Source organism: Carica papaya, chromosome 9, assembly GCF_054855325.1.
Source record: "Carica papaya isolate Zhongbai chromosome 9, ASM5485532v1, whole genome shotgun sequence".
In the NCBI taxonomy this organism is placed as follows: Eukaryota; Viridiplantae; Streptophyta; class Magnoliopsida; order Brassicales; family Caricaceae; genus Carica; species Carica papaya.
This window is the reverse complement of record NC_142317.1, coordinates 11,237,097-11,260,349: the sequence shown is the minus strand read 5'-3', so window position 1 is coordinate 11,260,349 and position 23,253 is coordinate 11,237,097. Positions and strand designations below refer to the sequence as shown.

Sequence of the window (23,253 nt, the reverse complement as noted above, 5' to 3'; positions counted from 1 at the left end):
TATCAAACAAGTGCAAAAGGAAGACGATAGTTGTTTAACTCATTGTCGTTCAAATGATCAACTTGTTGACATATTAATCAAGTCGGGGAAAAGGAAGGTTCGAGGAACTAAGGGCTAAATTGGACATGTCCAAGAAAACTCTTAAGAAAGAGTATTAACCTATTAAAACATTTTTTAGTTCAAAACAGTACATGAAGGAATTTTTAGATGTATTTAAGTGCATAAATTTTAGAGTAATATTTACGTATAGTTTACCATATGCATGTATCTTCTTTCCTATATAAACCTCTTTACCATTTTGAACACAATTTAAGTTTCTATTTGTACTTTCTTCTTCCTAAATATATGTATCACGTTATTAAATAATTTATTTATTTTCTTTTTAAAAATATTAAATTACTTAAAGTATAATATAATTTATTTATTTATTTAATTTTTTCCAAAAAAAAATTAAACACAGACCACAAATGCCGCTCCCCTGCTCTGCCATTCCCGAAGCCAGTCGATCACCATTTTCTCCTCCTAATGAATAAAAAAATGAATCCTAACTTGTTTGTACTAAAACTAAAATTGGAAAGGAAATTGAGGAACGTACCAAAGTTACCCTTGTCATCGTTTAGACAGAACAAGCTCTCCATATAACTCGCTGGGGAGAGGGAAGGTAATCAGATCTCTCTGGCCTTCAAAGAAGAAAATTCTATTTGGTCAAAGCTTGGCCCTAGAAATGGAAGGCTAGGACAAAGCATCAGAAGCAGAGGAGCGGAGCCTACTGAAACTAGTCTCGCCATATTAGTAACGGACCCTTACTGCGGCCTCTACTTTGCATCTTCAAATTATTTCCAGGGCAACTAATCAGTTTTTCTTGCCTAATATAATTTTTATAGCTATATACATATTGTTCATTATGAAGAAGAAATTATATATAAATAAAAAAGTTCATAAAGAAAATGCAAAGCAATCATCGCAGTCTAATTTTTTATAAAAAAAAAATTATGTAGAACAAATTAAGTGGAAAGAAATAAATTATATTTGTACAAAAAATAGTATAAAAATCATTTTACTTGAACAAAAAAATTATAAATAAAAAAATTACAGCAAAAAAATAATTAATCAATAACTGATACATAATTATCAATATTATCAAATCAAATAAATAGATAATTAAAATTTATATAAAATTGATTTTATTATAATATATTTGAAACTTATTTTTATCTTTAAAAAATTAAATAAACAATTAGTACATTTATATTGTTATATTGAATATGAAATAATTTAAAAAAATATATAAGAAAAGAATTGACATTTTAAATTTATAATTTTATTTGGTGCACATAGAGATCAGATTTGAATTAAGATACTCCATCAGGCAGCATCATTCTCAGATAGCCAGGTTCCTGGCAACAATTTTCCCACTTCATTCATGACTGTTACCAGTATCTTGTAGTAAGCCTCAATACAGTATGCGTTAAATAATAACTCAGAAAAAGAGGGAGAGAAGATTATGAAGAATTAGAGCTGGACTTCATTTTCAAAATTTCCTGGTCAAAATATTTTTCAAAGTACATTCAAAACTTTTCCTTGGTTTTCGACCTTCTTGGTTTCTTTTTCTGCTTCATGTATTCTTCGTATAACTGCAGGGATGCAGTAGCTGCATCCAATTCACTCCGCAATCTCTCTTTCTCGGCAATGTCACGAACAAGTATGAAATGCTCAGCGAGCTTCTTGCTCAACTCTTTCTCATCAACTGAACATTCAGTAGCATTAGAAGACATGGAAGATACAGTAGCTTTTGTTCTCTTGTTTGATCTTACGATACCATTCTTTGGGTTGAATGGTTCTCGTTCCAATGACAAGTCCATAAACGCCTGTTGAGGAGATACAGTGGAGAGGTAAACTTGATTATGAGACGTGTTCATGGTTGAAATGGTGGACCCCATGGTTGAAATTGCTGGATGATAATGCTTGCATAAGAGATTCAGTTCCCAAAGGACAGAAGCAAGTGCACCACTCAAATTGGGGTCTGTGGCATATGGCTGATATTTCTGCATGTCAGACCAAAACAGATCTATTAGATTAGCTGCTGGCAAATAACTCCGGAATTTCAATTAATTGGGAACCGTCATCCAAGGGGCTACAAAACCAGAATCTTGTTCCACGTAAAATATGCATATTTTTTGTTGAGGATGCACCTAATATACTGTCATGGCTTCATACGTAATTTATGATTGCATAAAAGACAAAGAAAAACGTCTAATGTTTACGCAAAAGACAAAGGAAAACAATTTATAGTGATGTTCAACCGTTTGAGGTTTACAGCAAGAAAACTGAAGCAGAGTGTAATTATTTTGTCATGGTAAACTCAGTTTCTTGAGTGGCTTCAGCAAGGATTGATCCCAAATTCAAAAAAATTAACTATTGTCGGTTGCAGCCACACAGGCACACATGCTACATATCTTACAAAATCTTCCTTGCTCAAATTATAGTGTGATATTTCCTTTTGACCCTTTTAAATGAATGGGAAAATTTATACATTTACTTTTGCAAGTTGTTCTTTAACTAATCATGACCATGACCCTTTCTTAATCACCAGAAAACAAGAAAACAAAAGGAGCATACCGCAATTGAACCAGACACTGAGCCACCTCCTGCATCATTTTCCAATAGATTCCGGCACTTGACATTTTTCCGAAGAAGATTCTTTAAAGTCACCAAAGCTACAAGATTTGCAAGAGTGACCAGATAATCAGTTCATAAGCAGAAAATTAGAAGTATACAACTGCAAGTTCAGAAATTATAATACCATACCAGCCATGGATTCCGCACACCCGAAGAATAATGAGAATGTGGCCAACCGTTTTACAAATGCAGCGGCTTTTTGCATGTCATGTTGCCTATCGTCACACAACATAATCTTCAAAGCCTCAGCTAACACTTCACCTTGGTCTCTGTCACAAACACAGTAAAAGATACTGTTAATGATGTGTTCAACCATTACCTTGCCAAAACGATCAAACTTTAACAAATCTATCCTAAAAAAATCAACATTTACCAAACCCATTCAAGAATATCAACCTTTAACAAATCTACCAAAAAACAAAACCATTAACAAGAACTACAGTTCCTGCTTATTCACCAAATGACCACGAGAGAAAGAGACAGAGAGAGAGAGAACTGAAAAATAAACCACTACAACAGGGAGTAGACATAGTGAACCAAGATTGCTAGGTCTCAAAATAGAGTGACAACATGCATAAAGCACACAAACTAAAAGAGTGAAATAAGTGTGGGATGAAGATTATAACTTGCATTGGAACTGCTTTTAGAATTAAAAAAACAAATGGAACAGGAATAATTAGTCAAAATGATTCCATTAGATTCAAGGATCTCACTCTCATGTTGGATATGAATGTGAAAGTGTTCAAAGATGTCTTCCACATTTAATCGCAATATGGAAAAGTCTTTGAGAATAAATAAAGTTGTGCTTACCTTCCAGGTCTATACTCAAGTATAAGATTGTAAAGCTGGACAAAGAATTCCTGTAGGTCCACATTCAAGGCATCAAGATTGCTCCTCATCACTTTAAAAGCAACAATGCAGCAGTGGAGACGTTCAGATACAGTCAATTGTTTTAAACATTTCTGGGAACTGTTACAGCTGCTATTTCCAGAAGCAAGCCTTTTCAGATAATTCATAAGATCACCTATGTAATCTAAGTCAATCAGATGAGACAATTTTCCTAATCCATTCAGACATGGAGCAAGCAATGGGCGTGACCCAAATGTACCAGCAGTTAAATTAGTATCTGCTTCTAAACTGCACAACATAAGAAGCGAAGTAAGCAAACGATTAAAATAAATAAACACAGTTTTTTTCAATCACTTAATTATGATCCAAAAAAATCTAGCTTTCTTATCCCCCGTCTGATTTTTTACCAAACATTTTTTCCAACCATCAATGCCAGATATAGTGGACATATATGTGCAAACTCCCATTTCAATGTACATCAGAATTACCATGTTAAAAAATTATAAGGACCGTAGTAAAAAAAAAAAGGCAATTATCGAATAAAAATTTAGGGGACGGATGAAAGGGGGGAGGTGATAATTAAGTCACCCATACTAGTTGACTTTAAACATCGACATTTTGTTAATTATCAATGTTGTTGCTTTCTTATCATCCCAAAAATGGTCTATCTAGTCAATAGAAAGAGCTGGAATTACCACGTTGATGAAATTAGCAACACATTTAACCATCCCAATGGAGCACATCACACTCATCCAAGCCCCACTCTATACTGTAATAACATAATGTATGAACGTACCTGCCTTCAGTTGACTGCAGTGTATTCTTCAGAATGCGAAAATATGTCTCAAATACAGCTGAAAGAGTCTCTGACTGCATCCTTCTCCTATCCATAACATCTTGGACGAATGAAGCAGACTTGTAATCAGAAGCAACCTATTAAATTATTACAAAAATTAATGAGGCGGGAGACATATGATAATTCCACATGAAAGCACCCATGCCATCTTTAACAAGGCCACACATTTTTAATTTGAAAGAGTTCTTATCATCCTTCTTGATGCAAGTAAACAAGTTGTCTTAAACACTAGTCTTTAGCTTGTCGGCTGTGGAGAATAATAGATTTTGGGTAGTGTAATTTCCCAACAATTAGTGCTTCATGAAGTATTTTGATAATAGCCATGGAAGCAAATACGTGATTTCATGCATTCCAATGGTTAGAGCTTTTGGATGCTGCTAAATGTTTACTGGGATCAAAAGAAAAGGGAAGGGTGTTGAAAGAAGACTATATGGGATGATCAGGAGACCGATATAATGCATATGAATTTTCCATGGGTGGACCAGAGAGACTTCAAGACGATACTTAATAGGAAAAGCATTTCCACACAATTTTCCCAAGCTTGCACAGACGAGTTTAAATCTTTTTCTTCATAGGCACAATCTTATTGATTTTCCCTTCAGCCAGAGCAGATGGATGTGATCTAATATGAGGGAGAGGCCCTCATTCTTGCCAGGTGTCTTCTTGTTTTGAATCGTAGGTTTTCAGTCTGCTCAGATAGCTTCTTACAAGAACCATCTCATACCGTTTTTCCTTTATATCAAGAAGCAAATGGCATTTGATGAAGCATATACTCATTCAAATTTGAAAACAAGTGACTGAAAGTTACTGACTTCAATGATATGGTTCAGTGGTGAGATGAGCAACAGATGGATCATCTCTATACTTTCGGAGCGGCTAAGAAGTTGAGAAGAAGAGTCACCTTCGATTATGATTAGAGTTAGATAACTTGGCCAGAGAAGGGTACATCTATATAAGCTGCTTATTGCCAAGGTGCTAGCAAGGAGGCTGGATAATGTACTGGCTGGTGCGGGTGGTGGATTCTCATAATGCTTTTGTTGGGGCATTGTGGGGTCAGGGAGCAGACTTCACAACTGATTAGATTGTGGATTCATTCATTAAAGATGACAAGAAAATGCATCTTTTTAAACTAGATATGGAGAATATTTCAAAAAAAAAAAACTAGATATGGAGAATATTTCAAAAAAAAAAAACTAGATATGGAGAAAACTTCCAACTGTCTTAAAACATCTGGTTCTTGTCTTCAGTGGCCCAACTGGATTCAAGCCTGTATTTTCACTAAATCCTGTGTGATTATGGTCAATGGGGGATCTAGTACTTCCTTTGTGGTTCTAATGGGGCACGGTTCAATTTCTTCCTGGTGTAAAGGCATTTGAAGCAAGAACTGTTGCCCCTTTTTGTTTACACTATGATGGAAGCTCTCAGTTAGTTAATTTCCAAGGCCTAGGAAGATAGATATATTTAAGAAGTTGATGTTTGCAGAGAGGTATGATTCTGTTGGGATAAGATATTCTTTTTTTTTTGAAATAATGCTGTCAGGATTAGACAGCTCTTTTTGACTGACAATACTGTCTTATTTTCACAACCAGAATGGGGATGCTTTCCTTAATATCACAAGTTTGCATTGTTTCCAATTTATACTCAATTTAAAGATTAACTGAGAGAAATCTGAATTAATCCCACATGAGATGGTGTTCGGAGGATGGTAGTTAGCATTTTGGGATGCAAGGTCTTCTCATTATCTGCAAAATACTTTGGCCTGCCACTAGGCGCAAGTTTAAAGACCAAGAAATCCAGGAACCCATGTTGGCTAGATTTAAGAAAAGAGTTGTTGGATGGAAGAGGGATTTTTTATCCATGGTGGGAAGGCTGACTCCGATCAAAAGTACTTAGATAGTTTTCTAATGTGTTAGGATTATGTCTCTATTTCTGGATCTGGCCAAGACCGTTAAGTGGTTGACGCCATGCAATGTCAATTTCTGATGAGTGAAACGAAAAATTGAAGAAGGTTTTATTTGATGGCTTTTTTGAGGGGCAGCTTAAACATCAGGTCTTTGACTGGCTTTGACAAGGTGTCAGGCAAATTATTGTAAAATTTCATGGCTTCTCGCTAGCATAGAAGAGGATTTGCGGAAGTTGGGAGGATGCAGAGATTGGGTTACCTTCAAGGTTGGAAATGGATCCAGAGTCTAATTTGGGGATGATTTATTGTGTGGTAGTAAATCTGATTGTCATTTGGTTATTGAATCTGATTGTTATTTGGTTTTGGAGGAGCAAGTAATGTGGGGTGTGGATCTTGAAAGGAATTTGAACAATTTGTAAGAAAAAGATTATACGCAGCTTCTTTATTGCCTTAGTTCCAGTCAAATCGACCCTCTCAGTGAGGATGAACCAATCTGGAACTTAATTGCTAAAGGTTCCTCCTTGGTTAAATCCACGTACCATCATATTGCTCAATCATCCATGGCTCCTAATTTCCTTCGAGGTAAATTCTTGTATCACCTTTTTCTTGTATGACCTTCTTTCTCTAAAAATCTGTCAGGCATGGTTATAAATTTCCTCAAAGTTATATCCCTTTTTTTTTTACAAAATATGGTATGAAATGATATTATCCAAGCACCAAGGGGGTGCTATCCCAATATAAAAAGTATTTATTGTCAATCAGAAAGTCAACAAGGTCCCCAAATCCTCCATTATATAAAAAGGATGACCCATAATAAAAAAAAGGGTCTGGAACCATCTATCACTAACCCTATCAAAATCATCTACCACCTCTTCAAAAGCTCTCATGTTCCTCTCTTTCCACACCACCCAAAAGATAGCAAGATGGGTGAGACTCAGACTTTTCTTCCCTCTACTAATACCCCTCCAGATCCAAATCTCTTCCCTTACCGGACTAGCCATATCCAACTGATCCTCAGTTTCACTCTCTAACAATACAAGGTAACTGTTTTTACTGTCAATCAGAAAGTCTAACAATACAATACAAGCTAACTGAACTTGTTTTGACATACTTGTTAAACATCTTTCGCCTCAATGTCTTGAACATTATCTAGACAATCAAATAGCACTGGATTAGTATAATCATTGGGATACTCATGATAGATTAAAGTTCAAATTCCATAATTTTATCAAAGCTTTCGTCACTTATTAATTGCATCTGTATTATAGATTAAAGTCAACATGTATTTGCTCCTGTGTTAGGTAATGTAAACAGAAGTCAAGCACTAAAAACACCAATAATGTGACAAAATATTAAACAAGAAGCATCAAGAATCCAATGTTCTCATGGAGAACCAGTACCTCCTCTCTCATCTTTGAAATCAATTCCTGCTTTGTTTTCTTTCTTTCATTTTCTTGCAATTGTTTTGATTCAGAAATCTTCCGTTTCTTATTTTTCTTGCTTTTAACTTTATCATCGGCATCGGCATCTGCATCTGACTTACCAAGATCCTCATCAAATGACAAAGACAAGAGCACCTGAAAAAAAAAATGTTAGACAAAGACAAACAAGAAAATAAGTAGAAGACAACAATTAAGAACTGAAAAACTTTCAAATACAAGTTTATTAAGACAAAAAGTTCCAGGACTTTTTCTCGCAATCCCAACCTCCCACCGCCCTCCCCCGGCACTCTTTTGGGACAGAAAGACAAGCAGCAGGCTAAACAGAAACTTCAGTAGCACTACCCCTCCCTCTCACAGAACAAAATGCTTTGCTGTTTATGGTGGATAGATTTTTTTTGTTCCATTATTTACCATCCTTACTCAGCAATAAGTCCCGCTCGTGTATTTTTACATACTTTCAAGCTGCAGGGCAACTAGAGTCAATTGTTAGTCACTGGGACATAACTTTTACTAATGCTTTTGGGGTTAGTTCTTTCAGGCACAAAACGCTCTTTTAGTGCTGCTTACCACCCTCAATCAAATGTTCAAGAGGGATGGTTAAGCACATTATGTGTTTACGCTATTTTACTAATAAGCCTTGTTGGTTTCCTGTCCTGGTTTAGATATTACTATTTCACCAAACTTTACTCCCCTTTGAGGTGGTGTATGGTTGGACTCCATCTGGGATTTTGTTCCATTTTCTTAGTTCTATAAAGTGCAAATAAGAGCATAAGCCTTTTTCTTGGATCACATTTTGAAGGACTACTGAGACTATTTATTCCAGGTGCAGGCTATAACCAAGTCCAACTACGGTGGCCACCACCAGGAAGTTCAATTTTCTATTGGGATCAACTTCTCCTCAAAGATCAGCCATATCGCCAACTTTCCTGGGCTTCTGAATCTCCTAGGATTCTTCTTATGTGAAAGTATAACTAAAAGGATGAGAGAAACAAATTACAAGAGTAGAGCATAAGATATCCTGTAGAAGTCCTCTTTAACAGAAAGGACACAAGTTTCTCTGGAACAATAATATCCCAAACATAAGGAAATATCTCTAAAACAATAATGAGCATTAGCCCATAAAGAGGCCAAGAATAGCAATCTACCCCAAAGAAATTGAGGACAAAAATAGTTTACTTTGAAGATTAAGTTGTTGTACTTAAACAACAAAACCCAAAATCCATAAAAAATAAAAAAATGAAAGAAAAATGGCACTCTCTCCAGAGGATCTTTACTTCCTTTTTCACCCAATCCCCTTTTATAGAAGAATAGAAAAAACTCTCATGAAACAAAAGCCAAATGCATCCAAGTGTCACTTGAAGCTTTCAAGCTATCTTAGAAGAGACTAAATGGAGGCCACTGGGTACACTCCTAAAGCACATGACACATAATCTAGAGGGAAACTCATGTTCAGCCTGCAAACTTGCAACATTCCATTAGCGTTGAGTTTGTTAAGCACAGCAACTTAGTCAAAAACTTTTACCTTCAAGTAAATTTTTACCATCCAAAAATTAATGGTGAAATTCATTCTTTTTTTTCTGGTACAAAAAGAAGTCTTATTAAGAAAAGAGGAGAATAATACAATAAGAACAGCAGATAAGTTATGCAGCTGAGACATGAAGTAAAAGAAAACACAGAACAAGGAAAAAAAGAATATAATAGAAACCGACAACTCATCACATGATCAAGGCATCCCAACTCCTATGGAGGGCAGAGAAAGGGATCTTCGAGTAATTCCCATGAACCTTAGACAAAAAAAATGCCAAGAAGGTCATCTTCTCCCAAAGGATCGAGCCCAGTATCGATCAATTATAAAAAATTCGGGGATTTCTTTTCAACCAAATATTCCATAATCCTGGAAAAGTGCTCTTTTCCATAACGGTCTAGCCTTTGCCCTAAACCCAAAAACTACAATGTTTGAACTAAGAAAGCAGTCCAAAAAAGGAGCGACCAAAGATAGGTTGAAGGTATCAAAAAGCCTACTCCATAATCTCCAAGTCCTCTCACAGTGGAGGAAGAGGTCATTTTGTGTCTCCCAACTGCTGTAACACATCACACAAATATCAGGGGACAAAGTAAAGTTAGGCCTAAAAATTTGCAGTAGCTCATTGGTGTTTAGCAGATGCGAGATGGCGATCCACGAATATCTTCACATTGGAAGGAACCTTAACCTGCCACAATATTTTGGTGAAGGTACTATGGTAACAGGCAAGGTTTTTGGTGATATGGTCAAAAAAGAATTTCACAACAATATACGTCTTATACTTTTATTTCAAAAAAAATCAAAAAAGAATTTCAAGTATATGTTCCTAATGATTCTAGAGTCTAAACCCCACAATTTGATTGTTGGGAAGGCTGGAAAGAGTTTAAAAGGTTTAACAAAGTGAGGAGCTCTTCGATTTCTCTATCATTCAGGCTATACAAATGATGGAAACTCCAATTTACTGTACTACAAGACAGACAAAATTCAATCGGTGCTTTGTGGCGAGAGGAAAGGAGGAGCAATAATTGAAATTTGGTACCCAATTAAACCCAGGTCTCCTGATGGTAGGAGGACCATCCAACTTAGGTCTCCAGTTTAGCTCCTCGCAACATAATCTACCAAAGAATTCCATGACCCCTTGCCTAAATTGTTCATTACCCTTCACAATTTGGTCATCTATCTCCATCTCCTCCACATAATTAGTCATTCTATGATGATTTGCCATACTATGGAAAGATTTTGTATTCCTATCCTCCTCCTTTGTCCACCTAAACTCGATTTTTGTCTCCAAGATATCTCTTCCATTTGTAATTTGTTTACCAATTGGAACTTATCCTTGTAAACATCGGACAGAACACCCTCCCCCTACATCTATCAATGGCCTCAATGTCCTGTAGTACAGATTGAGTATACATTCCCTTACTCCTCCCTCCTCCTTGCTCCACTTTTTAATTTTAGTCTTCATCACCTTCATCTTCTAAACCACCCTAAAGCTAGCCCTACCATTCACCATAACCTCTCTCCACCAATTGCTGATCTTATCACAAAAGTCATTAACCTGAATGGGCTGATCTTATCACAAAAGTCATTAACCTGAATGGGCAAGGACCCCACATGATCCCCCATCAGAGACAAGTTAAAATAGAGAAATAATTAGAAATGGTCAGTTGCAGAAGTTTTTGGCATAGTCCTTAATTTGCAGGTGGCAGGTAACCAACACCAAAAGCCTGTCAATTCTTTAACAAGCAGAATTGAGTCTCTGATTTGACCATGTTCATTTACCTCCAATAAGAGGTAAATCCAACAATTCTATCAAGAGTCTCCTTAAATTCTTCTATTCAAACCCTTAAGAAATGATCTCTGGACCTACTATGTCTATACAAAATCATATTAAAATCTTCTCACAACCCACGGGTAGTCCCATTTTTGTTTGCAATCCTCCAAGTCCTTCCACAGGGAAACCCTCTCTCCACCTCTGTTGCAGACACTAGTGAATACCCGTTTCCACTCATTTCTACAATCTTCATACAGGCATGAAATAGAGCATTCCCCCAACATCACCTCCTCACATTTAAGAACCCCATCCTTCTAAAGGATCAAAACCCACCAGATGTTCCCCTTACAGGAAGATCTTTCCAACCAATCTCCCTATTCTTCCAAAGATCACGGACAATTCAGTCAGAAATATATTCCATTTTAGATTTCTGAAGGCAAATCACATCAGGCTTTCATCTATTCAAACAAATTCTTATAACTTGTCTCTTCTTATAGTTGTTTATCCTCCTAATATTCCATGAAATAAGGCAACCAAACATGGATCAAACATCTTCAAGCACCTCCTCTCCCTTCTTTTTCCCTCTTCTTGAATTGCCGTAATTAATACTGGACTGCAGCCTTCTCAGTCGTCTAGAATCCGACACCCTGTCAGGAATCATTTAGGGTAAAGTAAAAGGAAGGGTAAGTTAGGAAATTCACACAAAAACACAACATAATAAGAAAAATAGGGCTGGGTTTGTCAATCCTGATCAGCTCATCAATCCCGCAGCCGATGCTTCAGCCATCTTCATTTCATCCTGCGACGGACGTCGTGCTCACCAACCGCGTAATTTCGACAAGTTGATTCCGCCAACAAGAACGTTTCCCTTATTGCATTTAGGCCTATAAATGGTCATCTTCCATTGTCTGTAAAGGAATGGAAATTAATCAATAAAAATATTTTGTTTTCCTTCTCTTCAACATTCTTCATCTTCTTCTCTGTTCTTCTTCTTCTTCCCTATTTTCTCTTCAGATCAGATCCATGTCTAAGGTGTCTTACACACCCCAGTTTATTTTTAGTTTTTGCTTTTATTCTCTCCCCTCTCACCTTGTCTTCACGAATTAAAGTGTTAGCCCGATGAATGACAAATTCGCCTCGTGTTGGGACAGTAGGCAAGTTATTTGGGCCCAAAGAGGCATACATGGGGAAAGTGTTACAATAAGAATTTAAGTCTTATCCCTCTAGCTATTGTATGTATTATTTGGAAAAAAAGAAACAAGAACTTTTTAAGACATTAAATTTTCTTTTAATAGGATCAAGGAAGTTTGGCTCCAAACTCTTAGGTTTTTTTATTAGCATCATCCTCTTTATACTTAGAAGGATTTAGGAAACTAAATAATGTTTGAGAAATCTGTAAAGGTTTGTATACAGAGGCTGCAGCCACTTGGTGCCTATATATCCTGCACTAATTTTAATTCCCAAAAAAAAGTAGTTTTTATCTTCCCAATAAAATACAAACAATTGGCAACTTCCTTGATTAATCAAAATCCTCTCCCCTTCAACTGATAGGCCTTTAAACAACCAAAGCCCAGTACACCTTTTCCCCTCTAGTAGAACTTCTTTTTGAATTTTGAACTTAGCCTCACCCAAAGTACCTTTGGATCACTTCTATAGACCCGTGACCTACAGAGCCTTGGTAAAGACTAGGCATGATAACCTCTCTCCACTGTACCTAAACCAAGAGAGGGACAAGTTTTCACACTCGATCGAAGTTGTTCTCAAACAAGAAAACCTATTTTCCTAGAAAAGTGTGAGTTTCTCCCACTCATTTTCTCCTAATTCAACCACATCTAGACACCTAAAAACATTCAAGTTCAACCCAGCACCTTGCCAATCACATCCAACTGACAACTAACCATCGACCTGAGTACCTGCCAAGTAGAACAACCTTCTACTACTCACCTTTCATATCTTTAACACAAGAAGTTCCTCCCTCTGTACATCCCCAACACAGTCAACAAAATTATTTAGAAAACCAATCCCCCTCAAATCAGTGAGAGAAATGGAGGATAATGTACCCTTTCCATTTCCTGAAATCCCCACATACCAGCTGCCCTAACTCTAAGATGACATCAGAAGATTTTCTCTAGATAGCCAAAGATCTCTATAGAGGATGGAGTAGATTGAGGAAGAGAGGCAATTAGGCTAGTTTGAAATCCAGTTTGGAAGCACTTTCTATCTCTACAGCTTTTATTCTTTCATAGATAGTTGTCTTTCTATTAAGAACTGCACGTACCTATAAAAGTCAAGAAAGGAAGTTTAACAAAGGTACTTCAGGCACTTGATTAAGAAATATGAAGTCCCTGGTTTCACTTATTAGAAAATGATAAAATTTACTTTTTTCTTCTGTTCTTATTTTTATTTTTTTTCTTTTTTTTGCGGTGTAATATTACCTCAACAGAATCAGGATGCAATTGACAATTATTTGTCTTCACATGGTCTGCAATTAATCGAAGAGTTTCCATGGTAGCTTCACCACCATGCTTTCCCTCATTAGCAAAGAGCGACCTAACAGTAGAACAACAGAGTCTCCTGCCAACAAGAAGGTAATAATTCAGTAAGTTATCAAAGAAACTGACCAACATAGGAGATCACCTACATGACCAGTATTACAAATGATCAGACTGGCAATGTAGTATCCCAACGTTAGTGGACATGCAATCAAGTAAACGACATAATCCAGGTAATGGTAAGTTAGAATCCTAGATGATGAGTATTACATAATTAGTAATAATCAACTTTAGTGGATTTGCAATCAAGTAAACCACATAGCCACATAGCCATGGTAATGGTCAGACTGGTAATATAAAGGTGTGGCGAAAATCAAAGCTGCAAATTTAAGCTAAAAATCCAGCAAATAAAAGAGTGGTTCAGGCAGGCACAGGCAATGATTAGTTAAAGTTGCAGAGTGGGCAGGTCAGTTAATTGAACAAAACATCAATTATTAGAACTTAAGAATAAAAACATCCAATATAAAGGCAAAAAATGTCAACACAATGGCCAAAGAAACAATCATGGTAAAAGGCATCAATAGAAGTGGTGTTCATAAAAGATTTGGACTGAAGAGAAGTGAAAACTTATTCAGAATAGAGCTGTCCCTTGCTAAAAAGTGAACAAGGACCATACTGTAGTGTTGTGGTGAGAGCCTCAGAAGTGGAAGCATGACTCAGCCCGTTTACTGGAAAACATATCAGGTATAAGAGGCCCTAATTTAAAGGTTATGCTCATGACTTAATCTTTATGCAAAAAATTCTTAAGCTGTTCCTTAGTAACATAAAAATTTTGCAGAAATCTCAATTTAAAAACAGGACGAAGCCATTATCTTATTGATTGGCCAAAAAAACAAGAAAATGATATTTTGTAAGATTCATCAACCATGAGGCAGAACAAAATCTAAAATATTTTGCACAACCAGCAAAACTACACCCTCCTTGATTCAATCAAACTCATAGTTAGAGAATGCCTATCCAACAAAGGATCCACTTTCCAGCATAGTTTAACAAATCTCTCTATTGAGGACTTATGTGACCTTATTGAAATCCTTACAGATATGTAGAAATATTTTGTATAAGGGTTGGCACCTCCTTGGTGCCTGTAATTAATGAATATACTTATACTTTTTATTTCAAAAAAAAAGTTTTAACAAATCTCAGCATACGGCTTCATAATGTGGTCAGATCATTTGCTACACCTCTGAACTCACTAATCAAATATTAACTTTGTCTCTGTCCTTGGGATATCCAAATACAGGAGCATAAGTATATAATTTTTAAAATGTTAAGAGAAAAGATTATAAATACTTAGAACCTTATGACATCATCTTGGGAGCTGATATTTTTGACAACAGCACCTAATAAGCTTTCACGGAAGTTGAAGTGGGGCACTGCATCAAGCAAAGTACAGATACAGCGCAAGGCCACGTGATGACATACGACTTGCTTTTCCAATGCAAGCAACTTCTGCAGGTATGCCTGTTAACATGCCTCCAATGGAAAAAATAATAATTATTAAAAAAAAATAAGAGATTAAAAGAAATTCAATGGCCATTCTCAAATGCAGATAGAGAAAAGAACGTTCCATTATGTATCTAAGAACAAAGCTTGATATAATATTTAGACCATACCATATTCAGGAAATATCTTTTTTCATATAAAAGCATGAAGTTGTATTAATATCAACAACTGGTACCAAAGGGATACATCCCGTATACAAGATATTTACAAGTCAATTAAATGGTCAATGACCTTTCCAAAATCTTCCATGTTATTAATGTCATGATCCAGAATCACAAACCCAAAAACATGGAACTGTCTATCTCTAATATTAACCATCTCCCACTGAATTCCATTGAAAGCTCTAGAAATTTTCTCTTTCCACACAACCCAAAAGATGGGTAAAAGGAATTAAAAGGAAATAAGTTTTCTTTTTACATAAACCCTCCCACGCCCATAACACATCCCTCACCGAGCCCACTATCACCCAATTGATCCTGAAGAGATTGTAAACCATTATCCAGATGTTATAAACCATCGGGCACCATAATACTATGTGATTACAAGATTCCTCATCCAACTTACATAAATAGCACTGATTAACCATAATTTTACCCCTCCATATCAGCCTGTCAATAGTCAAGATACAATTCTTACTCGCTTCTCAAGCAAAAAAAGCCACTCTTAGGGGAGCCTTCAACTTCCAAATCTGTTTAACCAGAAAAATAGCATTATCATTCTCTTCTCCTGTAGACAAATACTTGTAAAAAGATTTGACTGATAAGTCCCCTTGTTTCCTCAAATTCTGCACCAGCTGGTCTCTATGATCCTCTAACTAGATCTGAGATAACAGGAATAATAAGGCTTCATAATCTTCAACTTCCCAATCATTCAGGTTCCTCATAACATTCACGGACCATTCCCCACCCCCAACCACCACTGAATAGGCCCCCTCCACCAACATAGTTCTCGAGGATGTGATGGCAAAGATCCTTGGGAACTTATCTTTAAACCTTCCCACACCAGCCCAATCATCTTCGGAAAAACATATACTATCACCCTTGCCCACCTTCCATCTTGTACATTCAATAAATTTTTGCTTCCCCATGCTGATTTTCTTCCATAAACTCATGCCATGTGGCCTAATCAGCTCCCTCACCTCCCCCCCTCCCCCACCATATTCAAGAAACATCAAAAATAATATTTGCAAGGACTTTCTTATTTCAAAAAAATATTTACATGGACTTTACAACAAGTTGTCCAAATCTAGAATATAGATAGAGCTATATAAAAACCAGGTTGCAAACTACCTGATTTCTTAAAATGAAAAAAAAAAAAAGAAAAATCTCAAAGTTCCGAATTTTTATGTGGATCTTTGGCACTAAATTTACTTAGATAACATAAAATAGTATAAATTGAAACCTTGTAAGCTTTCAAAAGTGTTGATTCATAGAGTCGCATCTTTTTCACTTCCTTGGAAACTTTCATCTCTAACTCCTTCTCAGTTGGAAGTCTAATTCGATAACTGTAATAGGCATCAACAAGAAAAGTAAAAATACTGCAATGATGCTGGCACAGATAAAAAGGACAAATCATGAATAAATTATATATAAAACCATTAAAAAAAAATCACGGATTTTACCCAGGGATAATGTCCTTAAAAACTGCCAATAAAGATAACAACCCAAGTTTGACAACAGAATGGTTGTCATCTGTAGAGATTTGTAGCATCTCCTTCAGAGATCTTATATTGGAATCTGGGTCTGAAAGCAAGGCCATTCCTAGCTCTGCAAGCTTACGTTTTTTACTTTCGAGCGCTTCTTCAGCTGTTAGATCTTCTTTCACCTCTGCCTGAATCAAGATAATGGATTAGGTCATATAAAATGAAGTACATGCTATATAATAGCAGGCTGAGATACTGTAACATGCCTAAAACAATGTAATGGGGAAAAAAATTCTGGTGATCACTGAAGATCTTTTATGGTACTTTCTTGAATGCTATAAAACTAAGGTGGCATTTGGACCGAAATTATACAGCTACACAAGACAAGGGGTCCAAACCCATATTTTGGTGGGAAAATATTGCAACTACCAAACATAAGGTATTATTGTATGGAACAATTTACTCCATGGAAAAGCACGGGATAAAATTATTCCAAGAAAGACAACAAAAAGAAAATTTTGTTTCAGCTGAAATAGCCTCTCCAAGTCATCCCTCCTCTCGATTTTTCCCCTCTCACATGGAATTCAACCAGCAATTGGCTGCATTAATTTGGCAAGGTCAAGCCAAGCTGACCTATGTAGCTATTTGTTGGCATAGCCAACCAGGTATTTGGCCAGACCAAGCTAGCTGATCTCACTGCTCAACTGATCAGGCTACTCAAATTAGGTGATCCAATCAAGCTTACTCTATTGATCCGACCACTTGCTTTTTAATTTTATTTAGACTTTTAATAGATTAAACTGTTAAAAACTACATGACGTGCAGTACAGCAACCAATCCACTTTTATCATAGATTTTATTTAATTATCTTTTTAGTAAAAGACTCTACTAATTGGTTGTAATAACTAGATTATTGAAGCTTACATTTAATGATTTTATAAGTTACAACTACTTATAGTTGAGGATGTTTAGAGTAGTCAAATGAGCTTAAATTTTTCTCAACCAAGTGTTTGGATGCGTGCTAACTAAAAGCCACAGAACTCTTACTCAAAGTAGAGGGAAAAACCCAAAAGAGAACAAACAAACTGCACCCAGCTTCTTTCCTAGGAAGAGCGAGAAATGAAAGGTCCATTCCGAATAAGATTGTGGACCAAAATACATTACAAGGAGAAACTTTTTTTAGTTAAAAGATCAATAACTTTTACCAGACACTTACAGCTTAGTAGATTTATTAGAGTCTAAAAGCTAGAAAAAGATCAATATCCAAACATTTTTTTCAGATTAACCACTATACGCTTAGAACTAATTGCAGCCAAATTCTTATGAGCAAAAAGCACGGGGAAAAGCCAACCAAACACCCTTTTATATGAATAATTTAATTAAACAAATAACAACCAAACAATTATTGTTTCTTTGAGTTTTATTGTATTTCATTGAAAATTTTGTAATATTTCAACAACTTGCATGTGTAATATTTTCTTTATCAGGAAAAATAAAGATAAAATTGAAGGGGCGTGTGGGGGGCATAACCCAAAAAAAGCATGACTTTACAGAAAAGGCATTGCCAACAAATTACTGGTCTGGGTTTCTTCCTCAAATAGGATAACGAACTTTAAAAAATGACATTAATCTGCTCGTGTAATATTGTATCAACTCAGAAAATGTAAAATGACACATCAAATAGCACAAATTTCAACCTATTGTACATTGTGCCATCAAGTTCAATTGCATACACAGTAAACAACATAATTTCCATCATTAAATATTGTTTAGTCCTGCTTCATTCTGTATTGTCATGTTTGATCTGTGCATCATACACTATTTTAGATAATATCAAGTTAAAGATTTTTATGCAAAGAGATGAAGAACCTTGTAAAGTTGATGCCAATAAGACTAGAACGCATACAAAACTCAGTAGAGATACAAACGAAATATCTGAGTAGATGCTACTTAATTAGTATAATTCACATCCAAAAATTGATACTCAGCAAGGGAATAACTGAAATCAAAGTTAAATATCAACCTCATCCAAAATGAGCTGCAGCCTCACTTCTTATCTATCTATCTATTTATTTTTATCAAATGGTATAATTATGATCAGGTGCACATCTTTTTTCTCTAAAAAGGAAAATATGGCACATGCAATGAGCGAAGGAAAACAAAAACAAAATCCCAAGTAACAGATATTTTTAGATTTCAACTAGGTGTTTCCAGTATATTCAATGCCAGAATGCAGAAAAATAGCTAAAGTTCTTTTACATATTCATAAAAGGATTACAATCACAAAGTACCAGTATTGCTGCCTGTGGCGTTTGCTGCACTTGTTCGGTTTGAGACAAATCTTTCCCCTGCTTCTTAGCATCTTTCTTACCTTTTTTAAGTTTTGCCCTCCTTTCTGCTTTTGTCAGCTTAATTATGCTTTTGTCTACACCATCCTTTCCAACACCACCATCTTCATCTTCGATTTCACCATTTTCAAATATTCCTGATGTTTTTGGCACTGCCCAATGCAGCAATAATATGAACCATTCATTATTAGCCAATAAACAAAGCACTTTCACCCCAAAAAAAAGATTAATTGAAAGACAAAAGTAATGTTGGTAAAATACATGTCCGGTAGTAAAGTTTGCCATCTAAAGTTTTGACAGGAAGGGCATCAACTCGATCAACTTGAAGCCCAATTTTGTCACTTTCTTTCTGCTGCACCTTCTTTCGTAAACGTTTTTCATATAAAGCCTCCAATTCATCTTCTTTTACATCCGCTACACGAGTGACATGCCTGATGACATTCAATAAAGTTGATAGTGGAATTTAAAAAAATAAACCAAATAACCACTAGATATAAGATAGAGTCCTATCACAGAACACAGTCAAGAAAAACAAAGAATACTCTTAAAAAGAGGCAAAAAAAGCTATCAAAAAATACCACATGTTTACATTTAAAATTGCATATTCTATTCAACTGAAATTTTCAAATGTTTATGTTTACAACGTTCTTCGAAATGACTGCATTGGTGCATTTAAAGAACATAAACTACATCAAGCATCCTAAAACCGAGATTCACTGCAACTCAAAACATAAATGAACTCATGAAAAACAAAAACATTTAAGGACAAAAAGTCCACCCTCCAAAAATTTACAGCTCCATTTGGTAATATGAAATTATTTTTTAAATTTTGTTCCTAGATTCATATATATTTATATAAATAGATATATGGTAGTATGTATTTGTCCACAACTGAAAGAATGAACAAATAGAAAACAGTTCTCAAAAGAACAATAAAACCAACTTCTTATAGTTTCCAAACTCATGACACATTGTCACTAACTTTGTCTTCACTTTCAACCTCCATAACTATTCTTATTAGTGAAAATATTAAATAAGACATAGGTAATACCTTCCTCTACCAAAGTTTAGTTTTTGTTTTTCGAGGAATCAAAAGACTTAAACTTCCTACGCAAAAACAAATCCACTGAATCTATTACACTAAAATAAAGCAAGTAAATTAAGGCAACGAGAGAATCGACAAATACTATTTTCCAAAAAAAAAAAAAGTAAAAATGAACATACTAACATAAAAATTTGCAACCGAAGGCAACTGCAAATTACTAGAAATGATAGATGAAACTATTATTTTAACTAAACAACTAATATAGACAGCAGAAAAAAATTAATCAACAAAATAATAAAACTGTACGAACTTGGTGATGGATTGAGTGTCTAAGCGAGAGACAAAGCCGGCATATTCACGATTTTCGTCGACAAACTGCAAATCCTCATCGGAGACCTCAATATCATCCTCTGAAATCTCAGGGGGAAGCTCTGGCGGCAGTATTACCTTCTGTATCTTCTGCTTGCCCTTACCCATGAACACCACAGCAGCAGCAAGAACGGGTTTTTGAATGGTACTGAAGCAGATGGATGGCAAGGGTTTAGGGTTCTAGAGGAAGAGAAAATAAAATTTATGAGAGATTTGAAATGCATAAAAAACGACCAAATCCTTACTATTAATAATAAAACACCCAAACCAATACAAACCAGCAACATCCAGAAGCAGACACCAAAACAAAACTTGATATTTAAAACAATTGCAGCCAACAGACTTCAAAATCAGAACCCATATCATAAAAACAGTAGCATTCATCAAGCACCCAAAGTTCAAATAAAACAAGCCGAAGGTATGCAGCAAACTTCAAATGGTTAGCGTGACTTCGAAATCAAGGATATATTTGCTGCATAGCATTAAACATAATCAACAGAACCCATTGGTTGCTATTATTCAATACCAAGACCTCAAGGGTCAGTATTAAAGTCTATAGATATAGAAATCTGCAACAAAAAAAAGATAGAATAAGCATCAAAACTTAATCTCTAGAACTTTCAAATTGCATAATCTCGAACACTTAGCCTGAAAGTCAACAGAATACTTAGGGACATGGAAGTGGAATCTCAAGCAAATATGATTGCGCATCAAGGACAACAACAAAGGAGATATAAAAGACAGAAAAATAAACTACCTTGAAGTTGAGGACTTGAGCGTGCTCTGCAGCCGCTTTTGCTCGCAGTCACGCACAGCTGACCGGCTAAAGGCAACGGTTCGCTGTTTGTTCCTGAGTTTACTCCTCAGGCGCAGCCTTAAATTGATCGGCTCCCACTGTGAATGTCGGCGAGGTTAGGCGCGAGGGAGTCAGATGTTAGGTCTGTTTTCTTTTCAACCTTTTTTCTGAACAGAAATAAGAAAACTCCAGGTTGGAGGAAAAAAAAATGTGGGTAAATGCAATGGGCATTATAAATTATTCAAATTTTATGTAATTAATTTATAATTTAATTTATGATTTTATGAACCCTTATAAATACGTACTATTACTATTAGTATTATTATTACTATTTATAATGCTTATATATGAATATTTTTTTACTAATTGATTTGTTTATATTATATTTTATATTTTTTGTTAATATATTTCGAATATATTTTACGGTAATTTTATGTTAAGATTTTTACTGAATATAATTTGTAAACCTTGAAAGTATGGTAAAAATTATTTATTATGCACATCTTATACTAAAATTTAATTAAATATTATGTTTCTTCATCATATCTCCATAAATGATTGAAAAGATAAAGTATATAATGATAAAAGGCTCCGTTAATTTTAAAAAACTTAAAAGAGTATTATGATAATAAAAATTAGCAACTCTTCTAAAAGTATATTATAATTTAAATATAATGATGCAGCATTCTATAAACTCTAAATTTGTGATAAAAAAAAATTATTGACAAAATTATATATGAGAAATATTCTCTAATTTTCATGACTCAAATATATTCCTGCAATAGCAATGTCAAGAAAAATATTTTAGAAAATGTTATGAATTAATCTCATATGTTATTGTGGTTTAAAAATAATTAGTTATTATGAAAAATTATAAAAATTACCCAAATGATTATACTTTATTCTCTAAAATAAATATTTAATATTTTTCTATGTGAACATGATTGGAATTGATTATTATACTCGTAATAATAATTCTTTTAATATATTCAGCAGAAATAAAAATATCATAAAAAAATAATAATCATAATGACAAAGCATATGATATTATCGTGATATAAAAAAGATCTATTAATACTATATTATCATACGTTTAAATTACTATCTAGTTTGTATTTATTAAATTTTATTAAAAAAATATAAATAAATAAATAATTATATCCTTTAAAAAATATAATATTAATAAAACTTATGAGTCTGACATATTTTGATGTATTTGATTTCTTCAAAGAATTATGAAAAAATAATTCATAACCTATTTGGAAACAAAAATATGAAGATAAAATAATTATTTATAGTATTATCTTATCGTTTTATCTTAGTTATTTTTGTATTTAGATTTAAATATTAGCATATAATATTAAACAATCTTTTTTATATTATGATATTATTCATTTTCATTAAGAAAAATGGATGTTCCTCAAAATTTAGTTGGCCCAAAAATCAAGAATGAAGATATTTGTATAACACCCGAGCCTGAAATTTAGGCCCGGTATAATTTAATCATTATAATGAAATAATTTTTTTAAAAAAATAATTTTAATTTTTTGTTTAATTTTTGAAGAAAATTGTGTTTTGGATGCATTTGAAAATATTTTAAAAAATTAAGGCCAAAATAGAAATAAGGGATGATCTAATTAAAAAAAATGTGGAAAACTAGAGTAAAAGTAAAAATAATGAAAATTTGACCGCGTGGACTGCCACGTCAACAGCATGGCTGGTCGCCGTGTGTTGCATAGCAGACATGTGGATATGCGTCCACACAGGAAGCCACGTAGGTGATCCGCGTGCCAGCAGATCCAACGGCCCAAATCTCCTCCCACATGCACGGACAGCCAATATCCGTTTCCTCTTCAAGTGTGATCAAACGACTAGATTTGATCATATTGTGCGGTTCATATTAAATCTTCAAATAAGAGCGATTTAACGGCGGTGAATGAGTCACGTGTCCCTGCACGGATGGTCCAGATTGA

At 34.8% G+C, this 23,253-nt stretch overlaps 1 protein-coding gene across 1 annotated transcript; it reads right to left on the bottom strand.

Moving 5' to 3' along the window:
* Positions 1 to 1,378: 1,378 nt before the first annotated feature.
* Positions 1,379 to 21,478, bottom strand: LOC110807947 (binding protein). Its single transcript, XM_088210670.1, has 14 exons — positions 21,242 to 21,478; positions 20,426 to 20,664; positions 19,332 to 19,501; positions 19,014 to 19,222; positions 16,702 to 16,910; positions 16,482 to 16,584; positions 14,875 to 15,038; positions 13,461 to 13,599; positions 7,688 to 7,864; positions 4,325 to 4,461; positions 3,490 to 3,816; positions 2,809 to 2,948; positions 2,620 to 2,717; positions 1,379 to 2,045 (listed from the first exon to the last, which is right to left on the bottom strand). The coding sequence occupies exons 2-14, from the start codon at positions 20,590 to 20,592 to the stop codon at positions 1,569 to 1,571; spliced, it is 2,517 nt and encodes an 838-aa protein (XP_088066796.1). The 5' UTR covers positions 20,593 to 20,664; positions 21,242 to 21,478; the 3' UTR covers positions 1,379 to 1,568.
* Positions 21,479 to 23,253: the final 1,775 nt, after the last annotated feature.

Excerpts from the sequence above, each read along its gene's own strand:
- LOC110807947 (XM_088210670.1), bottom strand. The coding sequence starts at position 20,592 with ATGGGTAAGGGCAAGCAGAAGATACAGAAGGTAATACTGCCGCCAGAG. Across the intron at positions 4,462-7,687 it reads TTTCAAAGATGAGAGAGGAG|GTTGCTTCTGATTACAAGTC; the intron begins GTACTGGTTCTC and ends ATAATTTAATAG. Across the intron at positions 2,718-2,808 it reads GTGTGCGGAATCCATGGCTG|CTTTGGTGACTTTAAAGAAT; the intron begins GTATGGTATTAT and ends CAAATCTTGTAG.